The following is a 17,774-nucleotide window of genomic DNA, read 5'->3' on the forward strand; positions in this document are numbered from 1 at the left end:
TGTGGAGACCTGACTGATGTGTATTAAAATTCCCTGCATTCCCATGGGAAAAATGTTTCAATTTGAAATGTTAACAATGAACCAGGAGTCTGCTTTTGTAGTTGCTTTCTCAATTTTTCAGGGTATGGAGCCAACATTATGAGTGCCCTGAGGCCAACAGGCCCCAAGCACAGACAGCACACGCCTTCACCTAAAAAGTCTGAAGAGAGGCATGTTACACCCGAATCCAATTATATTTGGTGAACTCAAACATCTGAAACGTTTTATGTTACACAAAGTTCATAGCCTTCATTAACCTTTCATGTGTTGAATGTTAAAATGCTGTTCATTACAGTTAAGATTACTGGCCTGAATTTTATTAGCTTCATTATAAACCACTGAGCTGATATTTACTATTCCTTTTAAGTTTTATAAACCCTTCTTTAGCACGATTATATAGGCTTCTTGTTTCAGTGCTTTGGACAGTGTTTTGTACTATATTTCAGCAATGTTTAAACTTTCCTTTTTTGCTTATGTCGCTGCAAATGTTTTTCCAAAAATAAAACAATGTCCAAGTAAAGCATTTTGCAGAAGCTTCCCTGGATTGATCTGACGATTAGAGAGTTTGCCTAAGCAAAAGTCAGGGTTGTTTTTCATTGTTACTATCATACTTTGAAGTATTACAAAAGAGTTTCCTAATTTAAAAAAAAAAAACTCAATCCAACGATATTGTTGGTTATAAGAATTTTGCAGAGTGCTCCATATTAAATATACGCTATGTCATTTGAACAATATAATATATTGTAAACAAAAGTAGAACTATAATGTATGAACTTATAGCATTGGCTTGAAGCAATATAATATATTGTAAACAAAACAGCTCTTATGTAATAAACTTTTTATACGGATTGTTATGTATAAAATAAAGATGTTGCTTTAGTTTTTTGAGGGTTGCAGTGTGTGGTCTGCTATAATTTCACTAGTGACATGTTGAAAAGGATGTGAGCTCTAGGGCAGTTGGATCCCACTTCTTAAAAAATAAGGAAATCAGCCCCAACCCTCCTATTTTCTCTGACTCCTCCTTCCCCAGACATTGGTACATCATCCCTGACAGATAGGAATTAACCCTGCGGCTTATAAAAATACCTCCAAAGAGCACAGATTTTCCTGTGGAAAGGAGGAGAGGGCAACAAGTGGCAGATTTCGTAAGCTCTCTCAAGCGAATGTTCACCTTATCCCCCCGTGCTTCAAACTATGCAAGCTGAGTGCTGGTCTGTGCTAGTAGTCCACCCCATGGATTTCCAGGAACTTTTAAGTATAAACACTGCTCACCGAAGTGCATTTAAGATCACCATTTGCATCTCTCCTTGTTTATGGTTACGAGACAGTGTTTTTGCTTTAAATTCAAAACAAAGGAACAGATGCTGAGTCTTTCCCTTCCCATCTACATCATAGGCATGTGTGTTACACAGAGCTCTTAAATGCATAGGCTGAGATCCTATCCCAAAGATGTGTGCATTAATAAAAGCAATAGCACCTGAATCTTATTTGAGTTAAGGCCCCTTTGCACCCCTTTGGAAGTGTAAAGGGAGCTTGGTGTAAAGGAGTGCCATGCTTAAGCAGAATAGAAATAAGAGCAGCAGGGCCAACAGCCACCGTGGGCCCCAGGGCTAGGTGTGGGGGAGGCCCAGCTCTGAGCCCCAGGAAGGAGTGGAGCGTTGGGCAGAAGGGGCAAGACCAAAGGTGGTCAGTCCTGAGCGCCGTCCAGGCTGTGGCACACTCCCTCCCCAGTCCTCCGAGCCATGCAAAGCAGCGCTCCAGCAGCAGTTCAAAGGGACTCAAGTCTCCAGCTGCTACCGCAGTAGCAGGAGCAGCATCCAGGCGCTTCAGGGCCTCAAACAGTCACCCCCTTCTTCTCTGTACCTCCTGTCAGCAGGCCTGAATACAAATACAGTTTGTTTCTTGGTACAGGCTGAATCTCTCTTGTCCAGCATCCTTGGGACTTGACCGGACAAGTGAATTTTCTGGATGATGGGAGGTCAATATTTTCTAGCACTTTACCAACACTTCCATTGCTTACTGGGCTCTTAGAAGGCATTTAGGGATAAATTACAGCTAAATAACAGCACAGAACACTGAGAGCCAGGACTCATGGCTGTAAATAAGATTTACAGGATCATGGGACACTTGGACACATCCATGATAAATGGTCACCTGGCTAACTAAAATCATGCCAAATCATGGATGTTGCAGACAAGAGAGTTCCAGATTAGAGAGGTTCAACGTGTATCGTAAAGGGTTTGGATATGAACACTTGGGCAGCTTTAATTTCCACCCCAGGAACTGTGAGAAAATGATTGGTTCCAGATGACACTCCTTGTTGAGTGACTATGTCTACGAATTCTGTTGTGCTCAGAAAATGAGCAAAACATGGGTGCTTCATTATGTGCCCCTTACTCACCAGAGAGTTTGTAATGTGAGCGAGTTACAAAATTATGACATTTGGGCTGTCAATGTACGGACTTATATGAGGTATGGCAAAGTCCCTCTGTGTACTGCCTTTGTTCTATGCACCTAATTAGCTGAAAGATATTGGTATACTACAGGCTAAGATTAAGACAGGAGGAATTTATTCATAAGAGAAAAACTATAGCAAATGGCCCTGATCCTGCACATCTGACTCTGGGCAACTCCCATTGACTGAGTAAGGACTGTAAATCAGGCCTATTTATTGTCAGACTTCATGAGTTAATGCCTCCTGCCCGCTAATATATTGGGCACCAAAAATCAGTTTCACACTTCTTGTCACAAATGTAGCCAGCTGGAGATAAGGAACAGAGAAAATGTGCACAAAGGTCCCAGTGTAGAAAGGGCAACAAAACTAATTAGGGGTATAAAGACTGGGGCCGTTCACGTTAGACAAGAGATGGCTAAAGGGCGATATGAGAGCAGTGTATAAAAGCGGGAGCAGTGCAGGAAAGTGAACAAGGAAGTAGGATTTGCCCTTCACATAACGCAAGAACCAAGGGTCACCCAATGACAACTTAACAGGCTTAACATAAAGATGTACTGCTTCACACAACACACAGTCAACCTGGGGCACTTGTTGCAAGGCCAAAAACGTAACAAGGTTGAAAAAAAGTCTTCCTGTCTAAGTTCATGGAGACCAGATCTATCAATGGTTGTAGCTAAGATGGTCATGGAAACAACCCCATGCTCTGGAGCATCCCTAAAACTGCTGCTGAATAGAAGCTGGGACAGGATGACAGGGGCTGGATCACACGCTAATTGCCCTATTCTGTTCACTCCCGCTGAAGAGCTAGACCTGGGGTCAGCAACCTCTGGCACGGGTGCCAAGAGTGGCACATGAGCCGCTTTTCATCGGCAAACAAGGTGGGAGCTGAGCCCCACCTCTCCTCCTTCACACAGCCAGGAGCTTGCTCACAGCCATGTCACCTGTGGATCAACCAAAGACCAGCTAATATTACCAACCACCACCTAAATGGCAAAGCTCTCCATCTTTACTGATTTATTAATGGCTGTTGTAAGTAGGACTGTCTAGATTGCAGAGAACTGTCGGCAAAAGCTATGCAAATTGCGGTGCACAATTTATCAGTTGCTGACATTTCTGTCAGGAGAGGCTTTTCTGATATTTGGCCCATTCACACGGGGCCAAATATTGGGGAAAAAACCCTCTGTTGAGACATCCAGTCTTCGTGATGGAATGAGGTATGCAGAAACGTTGACAGAATGCTCCTAACCAGCAGGTCTCTTCCAAGAGCTCTGCAGTCTGGGCGTGTGCTCTGTCTGCAGTCTAGACCTAGCCTTAGTGACTTTAAAAACTATCACTGGCATTTAAGGTCAAACGGTCAAATTTCAGCACCCCTCCTTGGAAAGGTTGCTGACCCCTGCACTACGCGCTGATCACAGGTTGCTGGACTTGATGGACATTTGGTCCAACCCATTAGGGCCATTGGCATATGCTAAAAGGAAGAGAGCATAGTGGCTAGCAAAGGAAAAGATGCAGTCCTCCAGTGCCCACTAAAGAACACTACTCCGCCATGCTGATGTGATGCCAGAGCTCCCAACAAGTAGCCTCTAAAAGCCCATGGGCATGGGTGCACTGTACCCCTCCTCAACTACAACAACACAGATGGGAGCCCTTCCTGTTTAGGCTCTTCATCTCTCATCTTGCAATGTATCAATAAATGTTGCTGCAAGGCAAACTCTCCCCGTCTTAGCTAACTGGTGGGATGGCAGAGGGAGAGCGGACACTACAAAAGGGTAAGCCAGTGAGCAGACCTGCTGCTGTATTCGGAGCAAGCTGCAACAGATGGCTAGCTGACCCTCCTGACCCACGGGTATATGTTGCGGCTGCAAGGTCGCTGAGGCCTGAAAATAAGGGTTTAGCCCAGAGAATTTTGTAACATACCTGACTCACGAATTTTCCATGGACACTGTAAAATTACCAATTAAAAGAAAGTGAAAAGTACCTAGAACATTAAACAGGTTTTAGTTCTTCATTCAAGTAGTTTGTAGTTGAAAAAGTTATTCTGTGCAGGTTTAACGAAATAATTTAAATTCCACTTTAAGATTTTATTAGGTCTTGCAGTTATCTACGCAACATCTCAGGTGCTGCCACAATACAAATGCCTATTGATTCCAACAGGCATGAGCCACCTGTGCATTTTTGAAGAAAAAAAAAACATAGGCATCTGTAGGCACCTGACCACAAAAAATCTGTCCCTGTGTCTTTGCCTGTCTCTTGTACAGTACAGAACACAGTCACCACTTCAGTAAGAAAACAAAAAAATAATGTTAAACTATTGATAACAATGAACCTATTTCCAGCTCCGATGGTTTGCAAGACAATGGGCCCTAAAGCTTTCAGTGGTCTACAAGTGAATGTTGGCTACCACACTCTTTAGCTGGGGGTGGTGGAGGATACTAGGGGTACATAGCTATGTGTGAGCAGAAGGGTGGTAGGAATTCTACATTTGTGAGAATGGAAAGAATGTTTTTGATATAAAAGTGATGATTTGAAAACTGCCCTGAGGGTTGGAGTGACAGACACGTTCCCAGGTGAAATGGGCATTGTACCATAAATACGAATGTTCATTTACATAGCCTTCATATCCAGATGTGCAGCTTTTGAAAAGGAGAATTTTTATAGTGTTGAAGTAATATTGACCCCAAAAAACCTCCTTGTATTTCAGCCATGGGCATTTTTAATGCAGTTACTAAAGAGTTACTACAAATTACATCCATAAAAATGATGGACATTTATTATTTCAGCCTGAAAACTTTTGCTGTTGCTCCCAAAGCTTTAAGTGCTCCTCTTTGAATTTCACTAGTGCCTTAGGAGCTGTGTGTTAGTGGAAAAGTCACTCACCGCAAATGGCGCATGAGTGCAATTGTTACTCAAGAAAAGTTCTCAACTTTGTCCAGCGTGTGTACAGATTCCCACAAAATAGCTTTTAACTAAAAGAAATGGCCTACGGGCAGCTGTGTAACCACAACGGTTGACAACAACATTACTACAAAGCCAGCGCCTGACATATTCTATTTCACACAGCCAGTAAGAATCTTCCAAGGCAATAGCTTAAAGTTAAGATCTGAGGCTACAATGTACTTTTAGAAGGACTTCTATGGTGCATAGCCAAAAGCATTTCCGTTTATAAAAATTATGAGATTTTGGGAACTCAAAAGAACATTAAAGATAGCTGACATTTTGTTGGCCGAATTTAGCAAATTATCTGCTGGTCTGTCACCAGTAGTTCCACTAAATCACCTGGCATCCCTACAGACGAATTATAATAGGGTTGTGGAAACAATTTTGTCAGTGGACAACACATTATTAAAAATCTCTTCTATTATCTGGTGGGGATAGAAAGCATATGTAAGAGAAATCAGTTAAAACCCCAGCAAGAACTGGAATAATTAAGACATAAATTCACAAAAAAGGACTGATGCCTTAGTAACATTTGGGAAAGGTTTGTAGTTCGGTAGCACTGCCAAAAATATAAGTTAGTACACTTAAAACAATGGTGTGGGTTTCAAGCAACTAATTCCTTGGCACTTTATACCTTTATGTCTCCATTTCAAAATCTTGGCTTGCAGTAGAGTCTAGGAAATGGAAAAATGGGAGCTAGTCACTAAAAGATGTCACCAGTAAATTGCTTCATATGTAGGACATCTGTATTATCATCCCATTGTGCTCTGCTGTTTATCAAGTCTGATCTTCTCCATCCAACAATGTATTGAGCTAAGAGACATGTATGTCCATTTGGCCAGATATGACCACTGTGCTGTAAAAACATTGGCACTGTTGCCTTCAAGGGCATGATGCAAAGTGAATGTAAATTAACTGCAAGGCACCAGATGAGGCCCTTACTCCTGTACAATTATCTCAATTTTTAACCAGCCTGGTGCATGACTTAACTTGCCTTAAACCCTGGTATACCAGGTGGAGCATAGATCATCTATAAGTCTCCTCCACGTCATTCTGTCTTGGGACAAAACTTCTGGCTGACCCCAGGAGTACCACAGTTGTCCTTCAATCTCAGAAGGTCTTCTCCATGTTGGCCTGGTGCGTGCTTAACCGTGAATAAGTATTTTCTCTCTGAGGGACACAGCTAGAGAGGGTTCAGTTACTGCAGAGAACTGAGCACTCTCAACCATTTCACTTTCAAATTGACAGCTGCACACAAGGAACCTTTAAGCAGCATTCATAGAACTTAACACTTTTCAGTGAAAAACTTCTGGGATAAGCAGTAACAGAAGCTGGTCCTGGGCTGCTGGGCCTCCGTAGATACCTGTTTAATGAAACCTAGAGGACTGCATGAGAGAAATAAGATGACACCAGAGTTTTCACACTTTTCAGAAAGGGCGAGATGGGGATATTTGCTCATCTCCTTTCAGTGTATTTCACCAATGCAGCAAAAATGCTGAATGTGAACTCTCCTTTTACCTAAGATGGAAGGACAGCTGTTTGTTGTTCTGCTCTACACCAATGATAGCATTATGTGCATTATTTTTTCCAAATTCAGATAAGCCCATGTGTTCCATAGGCCACTCCATTGCCATAGAGAGGTTTTATCCAGTTCCTCCCATGTTCCCAGGCCTAGGACCCCTGAGTTATATATGGTCTTACCCTGGCCAAAAGCCTGACCAGTGTAAGTTTATTATTCAGTTCACCCCTCCCTCAATGTGGAGAAGACAATGAACTAGCCCCTATTCCTGAGCAGATGTCCGTTTGTTCTTCAAAAACCATAATGTTTTAGGTGGAAAACGTAGAACAGATTTATTAGCTATGGAAACATTGACTTTAAGTGATTATAACTAATAAATGTACAGCTCAAAGCAGATTACAGAAAAAAACAAACAAAACTGCAATCTAAGTCCTATAAAGTAGACAGGATTTGAATCAAGGAGTGTCTAACCCTGATGGTACAAGCTGTCTACTACTTCATACACCAGGGGTAGGGGAACCCCTGGCCCACATCTGGCCTGCGGCTCACCTGGATCTGGCCTGAGGCTTGGGCACCCTTCCTCAGCATCTGGCCTGCGGCAGGTGAGGGATGTGCAGGTGAGGGAGCAATGAAGACAGGCAAGCCTGGTTGGCTCCAGCCCACGAGCTCTGGGGTGGGGGCAGAAAGTGGCTCCACTGCCACTCCTCCTCTTGCTCTCCCAGCTGGGGTAATGGCAGCACAGCTCTGCCTGGAGAGAGGATTCCCACACCCACTCTTATCGGCCAGAATTCCAGCCAGTGAGAGCAGTGGGGGTGGTGGTGCCTGGGAGAGAGGGAAGAAAAGCCTCTCCAGTAAGTTGTTCTCTGTGCTGCCACTCCACCACTGGGGGATGGGCTGGCAGTGGTGATGGTGATGCATGGAATAAGCACCCCCCACTTCTGCATCCTCTCCCACACAGACCGCCTCACCAACACCTTATCCCTGCACCCCACTCCTGCCCAGACCCCCACCCTCAGCCTTTTCCTGTATCCTTTGTCCCACCCTACACACCCTGTTGCTGTACACTATCTCCCATTCAGCATCCCCACACCCACCCTGCTCCTGCATCCTCCCTCCCTCTAGACTCTCACCCTCAGCCTGTTCCTGCAGCCTCCTCCCGCCCAGATCCCACACCTGCTTACCAGCAGCCTGTACATTGAGCCCTCAATTTTTGGTCCCGCTCTGGGTCCCCTGAAGAGTTAATCTGGCCTGGGAAAAGCCCTGAACCTCAGGCACCTCTTCACGTCCCTTCCTCTGGTGCTGGAGCATGAGGGGAGTGATGTGTCTCAAAGGCCACATTAGTGAGGGTTTTGTTGTTTTTTTCTTTTGCATCTCACTTGTACGTGGCCCCCCGCAACTGGTGTTTCTGTGGGTCACTGGTTCCCCCACCCAAAAAAGTTTTCCCATCCCTGCCGTACAAAGACTGAGATACAATTCCTTCTTTTCCACCTGGGAATCTCTTCCCCAGTTCGGTTTTATTCTTAAGGTGTTTCCAGGTCTTGTGCTGTAGAGGGAGCAAGACCCAATGATGATATCACTTGCCCCTTTTATAACTTCTATGTGGCAAGAACGTCCTTTTTCCAAGCAAAGTCTTCAGCAGAGTTTGTGGAAAAACACAGACACAAGATGGAGTCCATTATCACATGACCTAGTCACATGCTCTTGCATGATTCAGTGAGCCATAGCAGCCATTATTCATCTATTTGCTGAAGCATCTACTGAATTTCACTCATGACAAAGACCATGTGGTTTATTTATATTTCCAGAAGTACAAATCAGGCAGCAGCAGAGACACACACATCCCAAAAAGAGGGGAGGGAAAAAAAACAAAGCAGATACAGAACAGTACAGTGTAACACACAAACTGCTAAAAACAAAGAGATTTTTTTAAATTGATAAAGGCAATTGTTTCTCTGCTTGTTTTGTTGAAATTAAGATGGCTAAAAGCAGCCTTTTTCTTCTGCACAGTAACGTTTCAAAACTGTGTTGTCAATGCTCAGCTGCCAGCTTTAAAAAAAAAAAAACAACATAATGTTATGTTCAGAGTTACAACCCTTTCAGAGTTATGCCAGTCTCTGACTCTGAGGTGTTCATATCGCTGAGTTTCTACTGTAGTTATTTTGTTTAGCAATTTCAAACCTCTATTAATGATCTCATCTTTTTCTGTCCCTCTGGTTTATTAGAGTTATTGGTCTGAATTCATCCAAGTGCGACTTCTTTGAAGCCAATGGAGATAAACCAAGGACAAGCTGGGCCTTCTCTCACTCTCAGAACACAATATTTATGACAGAAAAGTGAATTATTACCATAATTTATCTCTCACAAAGCAACTTTCCAGTCAGAGTGAAGAGCGAGGATGCACTTTAATCTCCCACAGGCGTTATACAGGCTGTTTCTGCTATTAGGACGCAGTCTTCCAGAACCCAGTACATTTTGTGCATATTTTGGGAGTGTGTCTTCCCATTGTTTTCTTTCCAGCTTCGGCTGCATTTCAAGAAATAAAGGGTTCTGACCTATGAAAAGGGCAATAAAACCTCCCAAACTGTTCCAGCTGATCCTGGGGCTGTTGGATTTAAGCTGAAACGTGACTTCTACTATTCTTATTTACTCATTGGCTGCTGTGTTGTCTCTCCTGCATAGGTTGTTCTCTTCTCCCATTCCTTTCAGTGTGCCAGCTATTGTAGTCCTTTGTGGTTGTCCAGGATAAAGGAAAATCTTACCCACACAGGCCCCATTTGTAAAGCTAGGATCACATCAATTGCTGGTTTAACTCCTTTATCCCTAAAGAAGCTACAGCAAAGCTAAATTCCACACCCCCAAGTCAACGTGTCATTTATTTTCAAGGCTCTGCTTGGATTGACTGTCATGTTTCAGATTTTACTCTTCACAACTCTTGCAAAATTTTTAACCCAGCTCCCGCAGCTAGAAGAGCTTTAATCTGAGGTATGAATTAACCCCCTCCAAGGTGTTATGGTGCTAGTATAATTTCATATTAGGCTAGGTGAGCAACACAAAAGGGTATGTGGGATGCTGTGTTCAGCTAACACCAAACCTTGAGAGCACAGTTAGAATACAACAACCTCTTAAGTAACAGAACTGTCCCAGGAAGATATTTTTAAAAAAAAGTTTATTGCCATTATGAAAAGGCAACTAGTTAAAAGAACAAGTTTTAAAACAAAATGAGTGAGAGGGCTTTGTAATCTTTTTATTGCAGCCTTCGCCCTCAGAGTGGCTGCTAATCTGTCAGCCCAGAGAGTTGCGTGTGGCTTTCAGCAGTAAGGGTTTGTTCAAGCACTACTAATCCTTAAGCGCATTCCTTATTGTCTTGGGGATGGGGAGTAGGCCAAGGTGCTAGACACCTTTATGCACACAACACAACTGTCAGGCAGAAATAGAAAGCTAACTGAAAATGTACACAATGTCATGGCCGTCCTTGTTACTTGTATCATCTGATACAAGAAGGTGCTGCGGAGTGTGTGCAGAGTTCAAATGTGTGCTCTCTGTCAGAAGTGCCTGTGGCACTTTAGAATGATTTTCCTATGCAAAGTTAAATTATGCGTAGAACAAATGGGTTGTTTAAGAATACCCTGGGTTTTCCAAAGGCACTTGAGTGCAGTTCTGAGCAGATTTATTACTTACTTTGTGACTTTCCGAAGTTCAGAAAGCCCAAGCTATAGTTTTTTAAATAAAGCATCACAATCCCAATTTGAAAAAAAAACACACACACATTCTGTACATTTTTGGCTTGGATCAACATTTACTGGGTATATAAATAACAGATATAAAAGCATGTGCTTTAATCCCCCTCCAGATATGTCTTCAGACGCCAGGAACATGGCGAAGTCACACAAATCCTTCTCTGGGGAGTTGATTTTTCAGTTGTTTCTAGCATATACCCCAAAGTACACACAGTCCTCTGCACTGCCTAAGATGTTGTGTTTACGTCTGCACTCAAGTGTTAGTTCCATGGGGCAGACACAGTGTTTTATGTGTCTGGGTAGGACTGAGCACAAACAAGCACCTGAATTGTAATAGGACAGCTCCACATGTAGCGCCTATAGACAGACCAGAGTCATGAAATTCAGAGCTGGAGTCAGATTTGACTCTGTGCTTCACAAAGAGGAATTTGGATTCTGTTCAGCCCATGATCACAAGAGAGCAGGCACAGAACAGCAAGCTACAAAGTACAGGTTGAACTTCGCTCATCCGGCACCCTTGAGACCTGACCAGTGTCAGAAGACAGAATTGCCGGATGACAAGGAGCTCAATATTTTCTAGCACATTATTAACACTTCCACTGATTACTGGGCTCTTAGGAGACATTTATGGGTAAATTAGAGCCAAATAACAGCACAGAACACTGACAGCCAGGACTGGTGGCTGTAAATAAACTTTGTGGGATCACAGGAAACTTGGTCACACGCATGATAAGTGGTCATCCGGCTAACTAAAATCATGCTGGATTACAGAAGTTGCCGGATGAGAGAGTTTCCGATTATGGAGGTTCAGCCCGTACTGCACTCCAGGCTCTGTAATGCTGCCCGAGTTCACATCAGCGTACAGTGATTCAGCAAAGACATTGAGTTTCAGCCAGCTGCAATTGGTCTTTCAGTTCTGAAAGCCTCTCAGTCTCTGTTGCTATGAATTTCACAGCTCAAAGAGACTGAAAGGGACTGCAGCGCAAGGCTGGCTTGCACTAGAGTAATGGGCCTCAGCCTTTCCCTATTACTGTACCTTGTAAAAGTCTGACACCCAAGTCTTGCCACCAGAGCTCAAGCCTGAGCCTTGCCACCTGGGGCTGAGGCATGTCTGTTAGTTTCATAGAAGCCCCTGTGGCGCAATGCCATGGGGGCCCCAGGGCTTGATCACCACAGAAAACAACTTAGTGGGTGTTCAGCGCCCCAGAGCCACAGCTTATCAGTGACTGGGGGGGCACTGGGGAAGGGGAGAGAGCTGTGAGTGCTGGGAAGGGGAAGAATAGGAGTGGGAAGAGGCAGAGTGAGCAGGGCCTCAGGAGAGGAGGAGGAATGGGGTGAGACCTCAGGGAAGACTGGGTGTTCATCACCCCTGAGGAAGGATAAGTCAGTGCCTATGAATATGGGGCCTCTGGCAGTTGCCTTGCTTGCCAGCCCTAATGCTGGTCCTCCACTAGCAACCCCTCTAGACCCATCTTGTGATCCTCTGGGGTCACAAGCCCATGCTAAGAAACAAGGCTCGAGTTCAGTAGCCCTGGAAGACCTCTGTATGCCGCCACAAGGACACATACCCCTGGTTGAGAACCACTGCGCTAGAGGACAAAGCTGTTGCAAGGCTAAGCGTTACAGCTTAGTGTTTCTTCCAGCTTATGTTCCTGCAAGAGTTAAATTGGGTACAAGTCCACCAAAACCCCTCTCCAACTGGTGGTGTATCCACGCCTGGGGCATCCAGGCTGAAAGTCCCAGCACAGATTTCTTGGGTTGGTGCTGTAGCGAGGTGCTGTGGCCTCCCCCGACTCAGAGGCAGAGGAGGCCACTCAGAGACCCTGGTGGGCGGGCCCAGAGCCAGAACACCTGTGGCCCTCCCCTCAGAGGGCGGAGCCTAGAGCCAGAAGAGCCAGGGGCGGAGCTCGAGGCCCATTAAAGGCTGGGCCTCCAAGCAGGGCAGAGGGCTCTGACCAGGCTCCTGGGTGCCAGGAGCAGGAGACCCACCACTGACCAGCCCACTGGCAAGAGTCGCCCCCCAGCTGCCCAGACCAGCCTGGGCAGCCGCAGATACACCAGCTGTTGGGCTACTACCCCGACTTCCCAGATCTACCGGGGCCCTCGCGCTGGTGGAGGGCCTTCTCCCCCGAGGCCCTGCCAGGACCAGAGAGACTGCCCAGGGCTGTTTACCCTGGGGCTCCAGAAGAACAAGGCCCTGGAATCCTGCATGACACCCACAGTGCTGAGCCCTCCAACTGTCTGGAGCCTGCAGTCCTGCCACTGGTGGACTATCCAAACGACATAGAGAAGTCTGACTGGCTGGAGCTACCGAGGGCAGTCTACCCAGATGAAACATACCAGCCTGGGCCAGCAGACGTAGTCGACTGGGACCCCGTGCCGATGGAGGTCAAGGTAGGAAATGGCCTGGAGAACACTCTCCCTGAGCCCATGGTGATGTGTTGCAGTCTGGATCCCCACTGCCAAGCTCAGGGTGTGAGCAATTAGTAGGGCCCCGGGCTGGGTCACAGTGGAGTGGGAGGGCCTGCGACCCCCTACCCTGCCTCCCTGGAGGGACAACCCCTTCACCTCTCTGAAGCCACCCTGTTTAGGGGATAGCAACATGTCTGCTGCCCCACCCTGAACTGAGGGCTGGGGTCTCCAAGCCAATGTTTGGCTGCTGCCCCTCCCTGGACTAAGGGCTGGGCTCCCAAACTGCCTGCTTCCTGGCAGCCCTGCCCTGAACCAAGGGCCAGGCTTCCAAACTGTTTGTGTGACTGCTGCCCTGCCCTGGATTGAGGGCCAGACTCCCAAGCTGTTTGCTCCCCTCCAGCAGTCCATTAAAGGGGACAAGGCCCACGGTCAGCCAGACACGGAGGGATGGGTTGTGTAGGCCCGTGCTGCCTAGAGGGTGCACTGCCACGGGCCAAGGTCATTACAGTGCACATCAAAGGAATGGGTGCCTACAGGGTATTCCATCTATGATAACTTTTAGACCTTTAACTAGTTGTGTCTCTGAAAACACATTCCTCGCTTTTATGTAACATACTTCTACCAACTGCACTGTCAATTTTGCCAATTTCCTGGCCATAGGAGTTTAAGAATAGTACATTTCATTATTGCAGCTGTTTAAATCTGAAATTTCCTGGTGGTATGATTGTAGGGGTCCTGACCTAAAAAGGCGTGGTGGTGGGCCCACAAATTTGTAGTAGGAGTGGGGTTGCAGTAGTGGAACTCTTACTTCTGGGCTGCTGACGACAATGATGCTACCTGCAGGGCTGGGCAGCTGGCCAGCAGCGGCTGCTGGCCAGAAGCTCAGCTCTGAAGCCAGCACTCCGCCACCAAGAGCAAAAAAGCAAGGGTGACTTGGTATGGTATTGCCCAGTGGCTAGCTAGGCCATGAAGAGGGGGTGGGCCCAGATTTCAGGTGGGTGGTTAATGATGGGAGGTGGGGTAGAGCGATGGAGTGCCCTGCAGGGTCCGGAAGGATCCAGTGTCATGGGGAGGAGACGGGAGGGATCCAGAATGCTATCAAGAATGAGCAGGAGTGTCTTCCCCCACCTTCAGTTACTGCTCAGCAGGCTCCCAGGGCACACAGGCTGTAGGGCACACCCTTGGGGCACAGAGGGACACTCCCCCCTTTCCCCCCCAAGAGCTTGAACTCCACTCACTCCTCTGAATCCCAGCTTAGTGTCATGCCAGTGTGCCATGCACTGCTGCCCTAGTTTCTGGCCCCTGTACTAGCCCTGCCCAGACCTTTCCCCATCAGGCAAATGCCATACTTGTTCTTATGACAATAGTATGCATTGCTCTATACTGCCGGCTTGGGTCAAACCCAGGAGTAACACAATCAGATTGCCTAGGCAAGCACCTTGTAAAGCTGCCTCACCATAGCCAAGCTACATGCCAGAGTGCACAATAAATCAGCCTCTACTGAGCTGAGGTCCAAAAGAGGGTGAAGTTTCAAAAGTTCTGAATGGGGATGCTTCAGAATGCTTTTGCATTTCGGAATCTAAATTTTTTTAATCAGCTGTAAACTGGAACTATGGAAGGGCCTATCAGGCCATGTGCCCTTTGTCCCCAGCCTTCCTTTAGTCCTCCCACAGATCAACCTCCTAAGTGTCGTTGACATTCAATAGTAACAGACAGGTAGATGTGTTAGTCTGTCCTCCAACCAAACAGAACAGCAGAAATGTGGCACTTTGAAGACTAACAAAATGATTTATTCAGTGATGAGCTTTTGTGGGACAGACCCACTTCCTCAGATCAATGAAGTCTTTGGAGCGCTACGTTTCTCCTGTTTTGTTTTATTAACATTCAATCACATTTCAGTCTCATTTCCAATACAGACTTTTATAAGTACAGAGGACCAAAAAAAATTGCAATAAAAACTGACAAATCAAATAAGACTGAAGGAGGGGGATAAGGGGAGGAGGGATGTTAAGTGTCCTGCCTGAGATAATTACAAGCATCAAAGGAAGGGAAGCAGTCATTGTAATGCATGAGGTAACTGATGTCTCTGTGCACACCACATGTTAATGTGTCAAAATTGAATATGAATTCCAATTCACAAATTTCTCCCTGTAATCTGTTTTTAAATTTTCTGTGCTCTAGGACACAAATTCTTAGGTCTTTAACAGAATGGCCCACTCCATTGAAGTGTTCATTGGCCAGCGTATGTGTATTGAGTTTCTTGATGTCTGCTCTGTGACTATTTATTCTTTGGCAAAGGTTGTGCCCAGTCTGACCAATGCACTTAGTGGCAGAGCATTGTTGGCACATAATGGCATATATAATGTTGCTGGAAGTGCACAAGAATGTGCCTGTGATCTTATAACTAACATGGTTAGGTCCAGTGATGGTATTCCCAGAACAAATACATGGACAAAGTTGGCAGTGGGGTTTGTTGCAAGAAAAAGTTCCCACGAAAGCTCATCACCAAATAAATCATTTTGTTAGCCTTTAAATTGCTCCATTTCTGCTGTTTTGTTTTGTTGGAGTACAGACTAACATGGCTACCTCTCTGTTACCTTCCCGATCTAGTTGTTGGTGATTCTGTGATTAATACTGCTCCCCTTTGTAAAGTGCTTTGAGGCCTATTGATGAAAAAGCTACGGAGGAGCTAGAGGAATCAAAAGTTCTCCACTTTCCCCAGCTTGCAGGAGGAAACACTCAGGGATGGTAACTATGAGCCTCCCAGAGGATCTCAATTACATGGGTAAAAGCATAAGGAGAAACAGTTACTAAGATACCTAACAGTCAAACCACGAAGGGCTTTATTGATTAATTGAACTCAAACTGAAAGCCAGTGCAGCTCCTGGAGCCCAGCTGCAATGTATTACCCGCACAAAGAACCATAAGATGAGTGGTGACAACACTGACACCAGCTGAATTTTCCAGGTAGTCTTCAAGGCCAGCCTCAAGCAACGCAAAAAGCAGTAGGCCACCCAGGAGTGGAAAAAGGCATCAACAACCATGGAAAAATGGGTGGAAGGACCAATTTCAAAGGTCCTTCCAAAGATTTACTGTCTGTCAGGGATGCTCTAATTATTACTTAGTCCTGCCTCGAGTGTAGGGGATTGGACTAGGGTGACCAATTCCTACGTCTATGAGTCTGTACATTTACCAAATGTAAGCTTCGTGGCATGCTGCTGTTTGCTCTCTTGAACCACCTTAGAAGGGCCAACAGCCCTGAAATTTATCCCTGGAATATGGCCAGGAGAAAGCTGGCCCCTCCACCATGACACTGGATGTTTTCTTACCACCTGCACTGTGGTGGGAGAACTTTTTCCTCCAGACCCAAGGCATTGCTGGGCCAGCATCACAATGCATCTCTGTTCCTGCTACCTTTCTATGCACAAAGACCATTGAATTTATTTCTGGCTCTCTGTTATCTGCAGTTTCCATTTCATTTAAATTTGTGCCAACTCTTCCCACTAGCAACGCCAATAAGGCCAAAAAGTGTTCATCAGGCATTAAATATTTTGTCCACTATTACTGGGCCCATCACGTGTTGATGAACCCTGTGTAGCTTTCACATTCCATTTGTATCGCTAAATGCCTGTCCAGTGAACCAAACAATCATCGCATGCAGCCATGGCCACTGTGGTTCCATTAATCCACCAGCAAGGGGCATTAGAAGAGGCAGCCCCATGCTGCTTACACCCAGTGCACTATCCCATTCGGTACACTCTCAGTTTTATTCATTATCTGCAGGAGCTAGGAAATTTGCCCAAGCCTTGTTCCCAAAATGAACTTTCTCACCTGCCAACTTAACACATGGCATTGATGAAGTGCCAGACTGGCATTTCCTACGGTTCTCATACAACTGATTACCAGCGACAACAGGACAAAGTTGGCTGCCACATGGATGCCTTGTATGCTATGTTCTGAATTGTTCTGCCAGGCTTCTCCAGCTGCTCCATTTCTGTTTAGCTTAACGTCTTATTCCCTTTTGTAACTGACGATTTGCCAAGTTTAGACTTCAGCCAGGGGAATTCACAGATAACAAAGGGCAAAATATTTCATTGTTATGGCTTCAGATGTTAAAGTTAATATGAAATATATTTATGGCTTTGGACGGACTGAGCCTCCATTTCTGAATTCCATTCCAAGACTGCAAAGTCCCGTGGCTGTCGGATTGCAAAGGGCTAGGCTGTGTCTACACTTCTGGGAAGATCAACTATTTTTCAAAGGCAGCGGCAAAGTGTCATGGACATGAGGGGTCACCTGAAGCCCCAGCCCCACCTCTCCCACACTCACCTCCAGCACCGAACCACTTCCGGTAAGTGTGGAGATGATCCTGTCCTCCCACGTAGCAGCACAGCCTGCGAGCAACGTAGGGGGGATCATCTGTCCTGTTCTGGGTGGCACAGCCCTGTATTTCAGGCGCCATTTTGGTGCCTTGGTTTATTTTGCAAAAGGGACAAATTGCCCCATATTTCACAGTTGTTCACCAGCTTTCCCCAGCTGGGGGAGCTGGGAGCCAGACCACACAGCAGCTCAGCTGCTGCCCGGCTTCCCCCAGTGGGGGCTGGAGCTGAGCCAGGGCATTGGGGGTGGGAGCCATGGGAGTTGAAGCCAGAGCCATGGAGGTAGTGGTGAACCA

At 45.9% G+C, this 17,774-nt stretch overlaps 1 protein-coding gene across 1 annotated transcript in view; it reads left to right on the forward strand.

The window, feature by feature from the left end:
* WIF1 (Wnt inhibitory factor 1) overlaps positions 1-699 on the forward strand; it is a 55,746-nt gene extending 55,047 nt beyond the window's left edge. Inside the window, exon 10 of the mRNA XM_074984050.1 lies at positions 122-699. Within this exon, the coding sequence (XP_074840151.1) occupies positions 122-243 (122 nt within the window). The 3' untranslated portion in view covers positions 244-699. The remainder of the gene's footprint in view (positions 1-121) is intronic.
* Positions 700-17,774: the final 17,075 nt, after the last annotated feature.

The sequence above is a fragment of the Carettochelys insculpta genome, chromosome 1 (assembly GCF_033958435.1).
Source record: "Carettochelys insculpta isolate YL-2023 chromosome 1, ASM3395843v1, whole genome shotgun sequence".
NCBI lineage: Eukaryota > Metazoa > Chordata > Testudines > Carettochelyidae > Carettochelys > Carettochelys insculpta.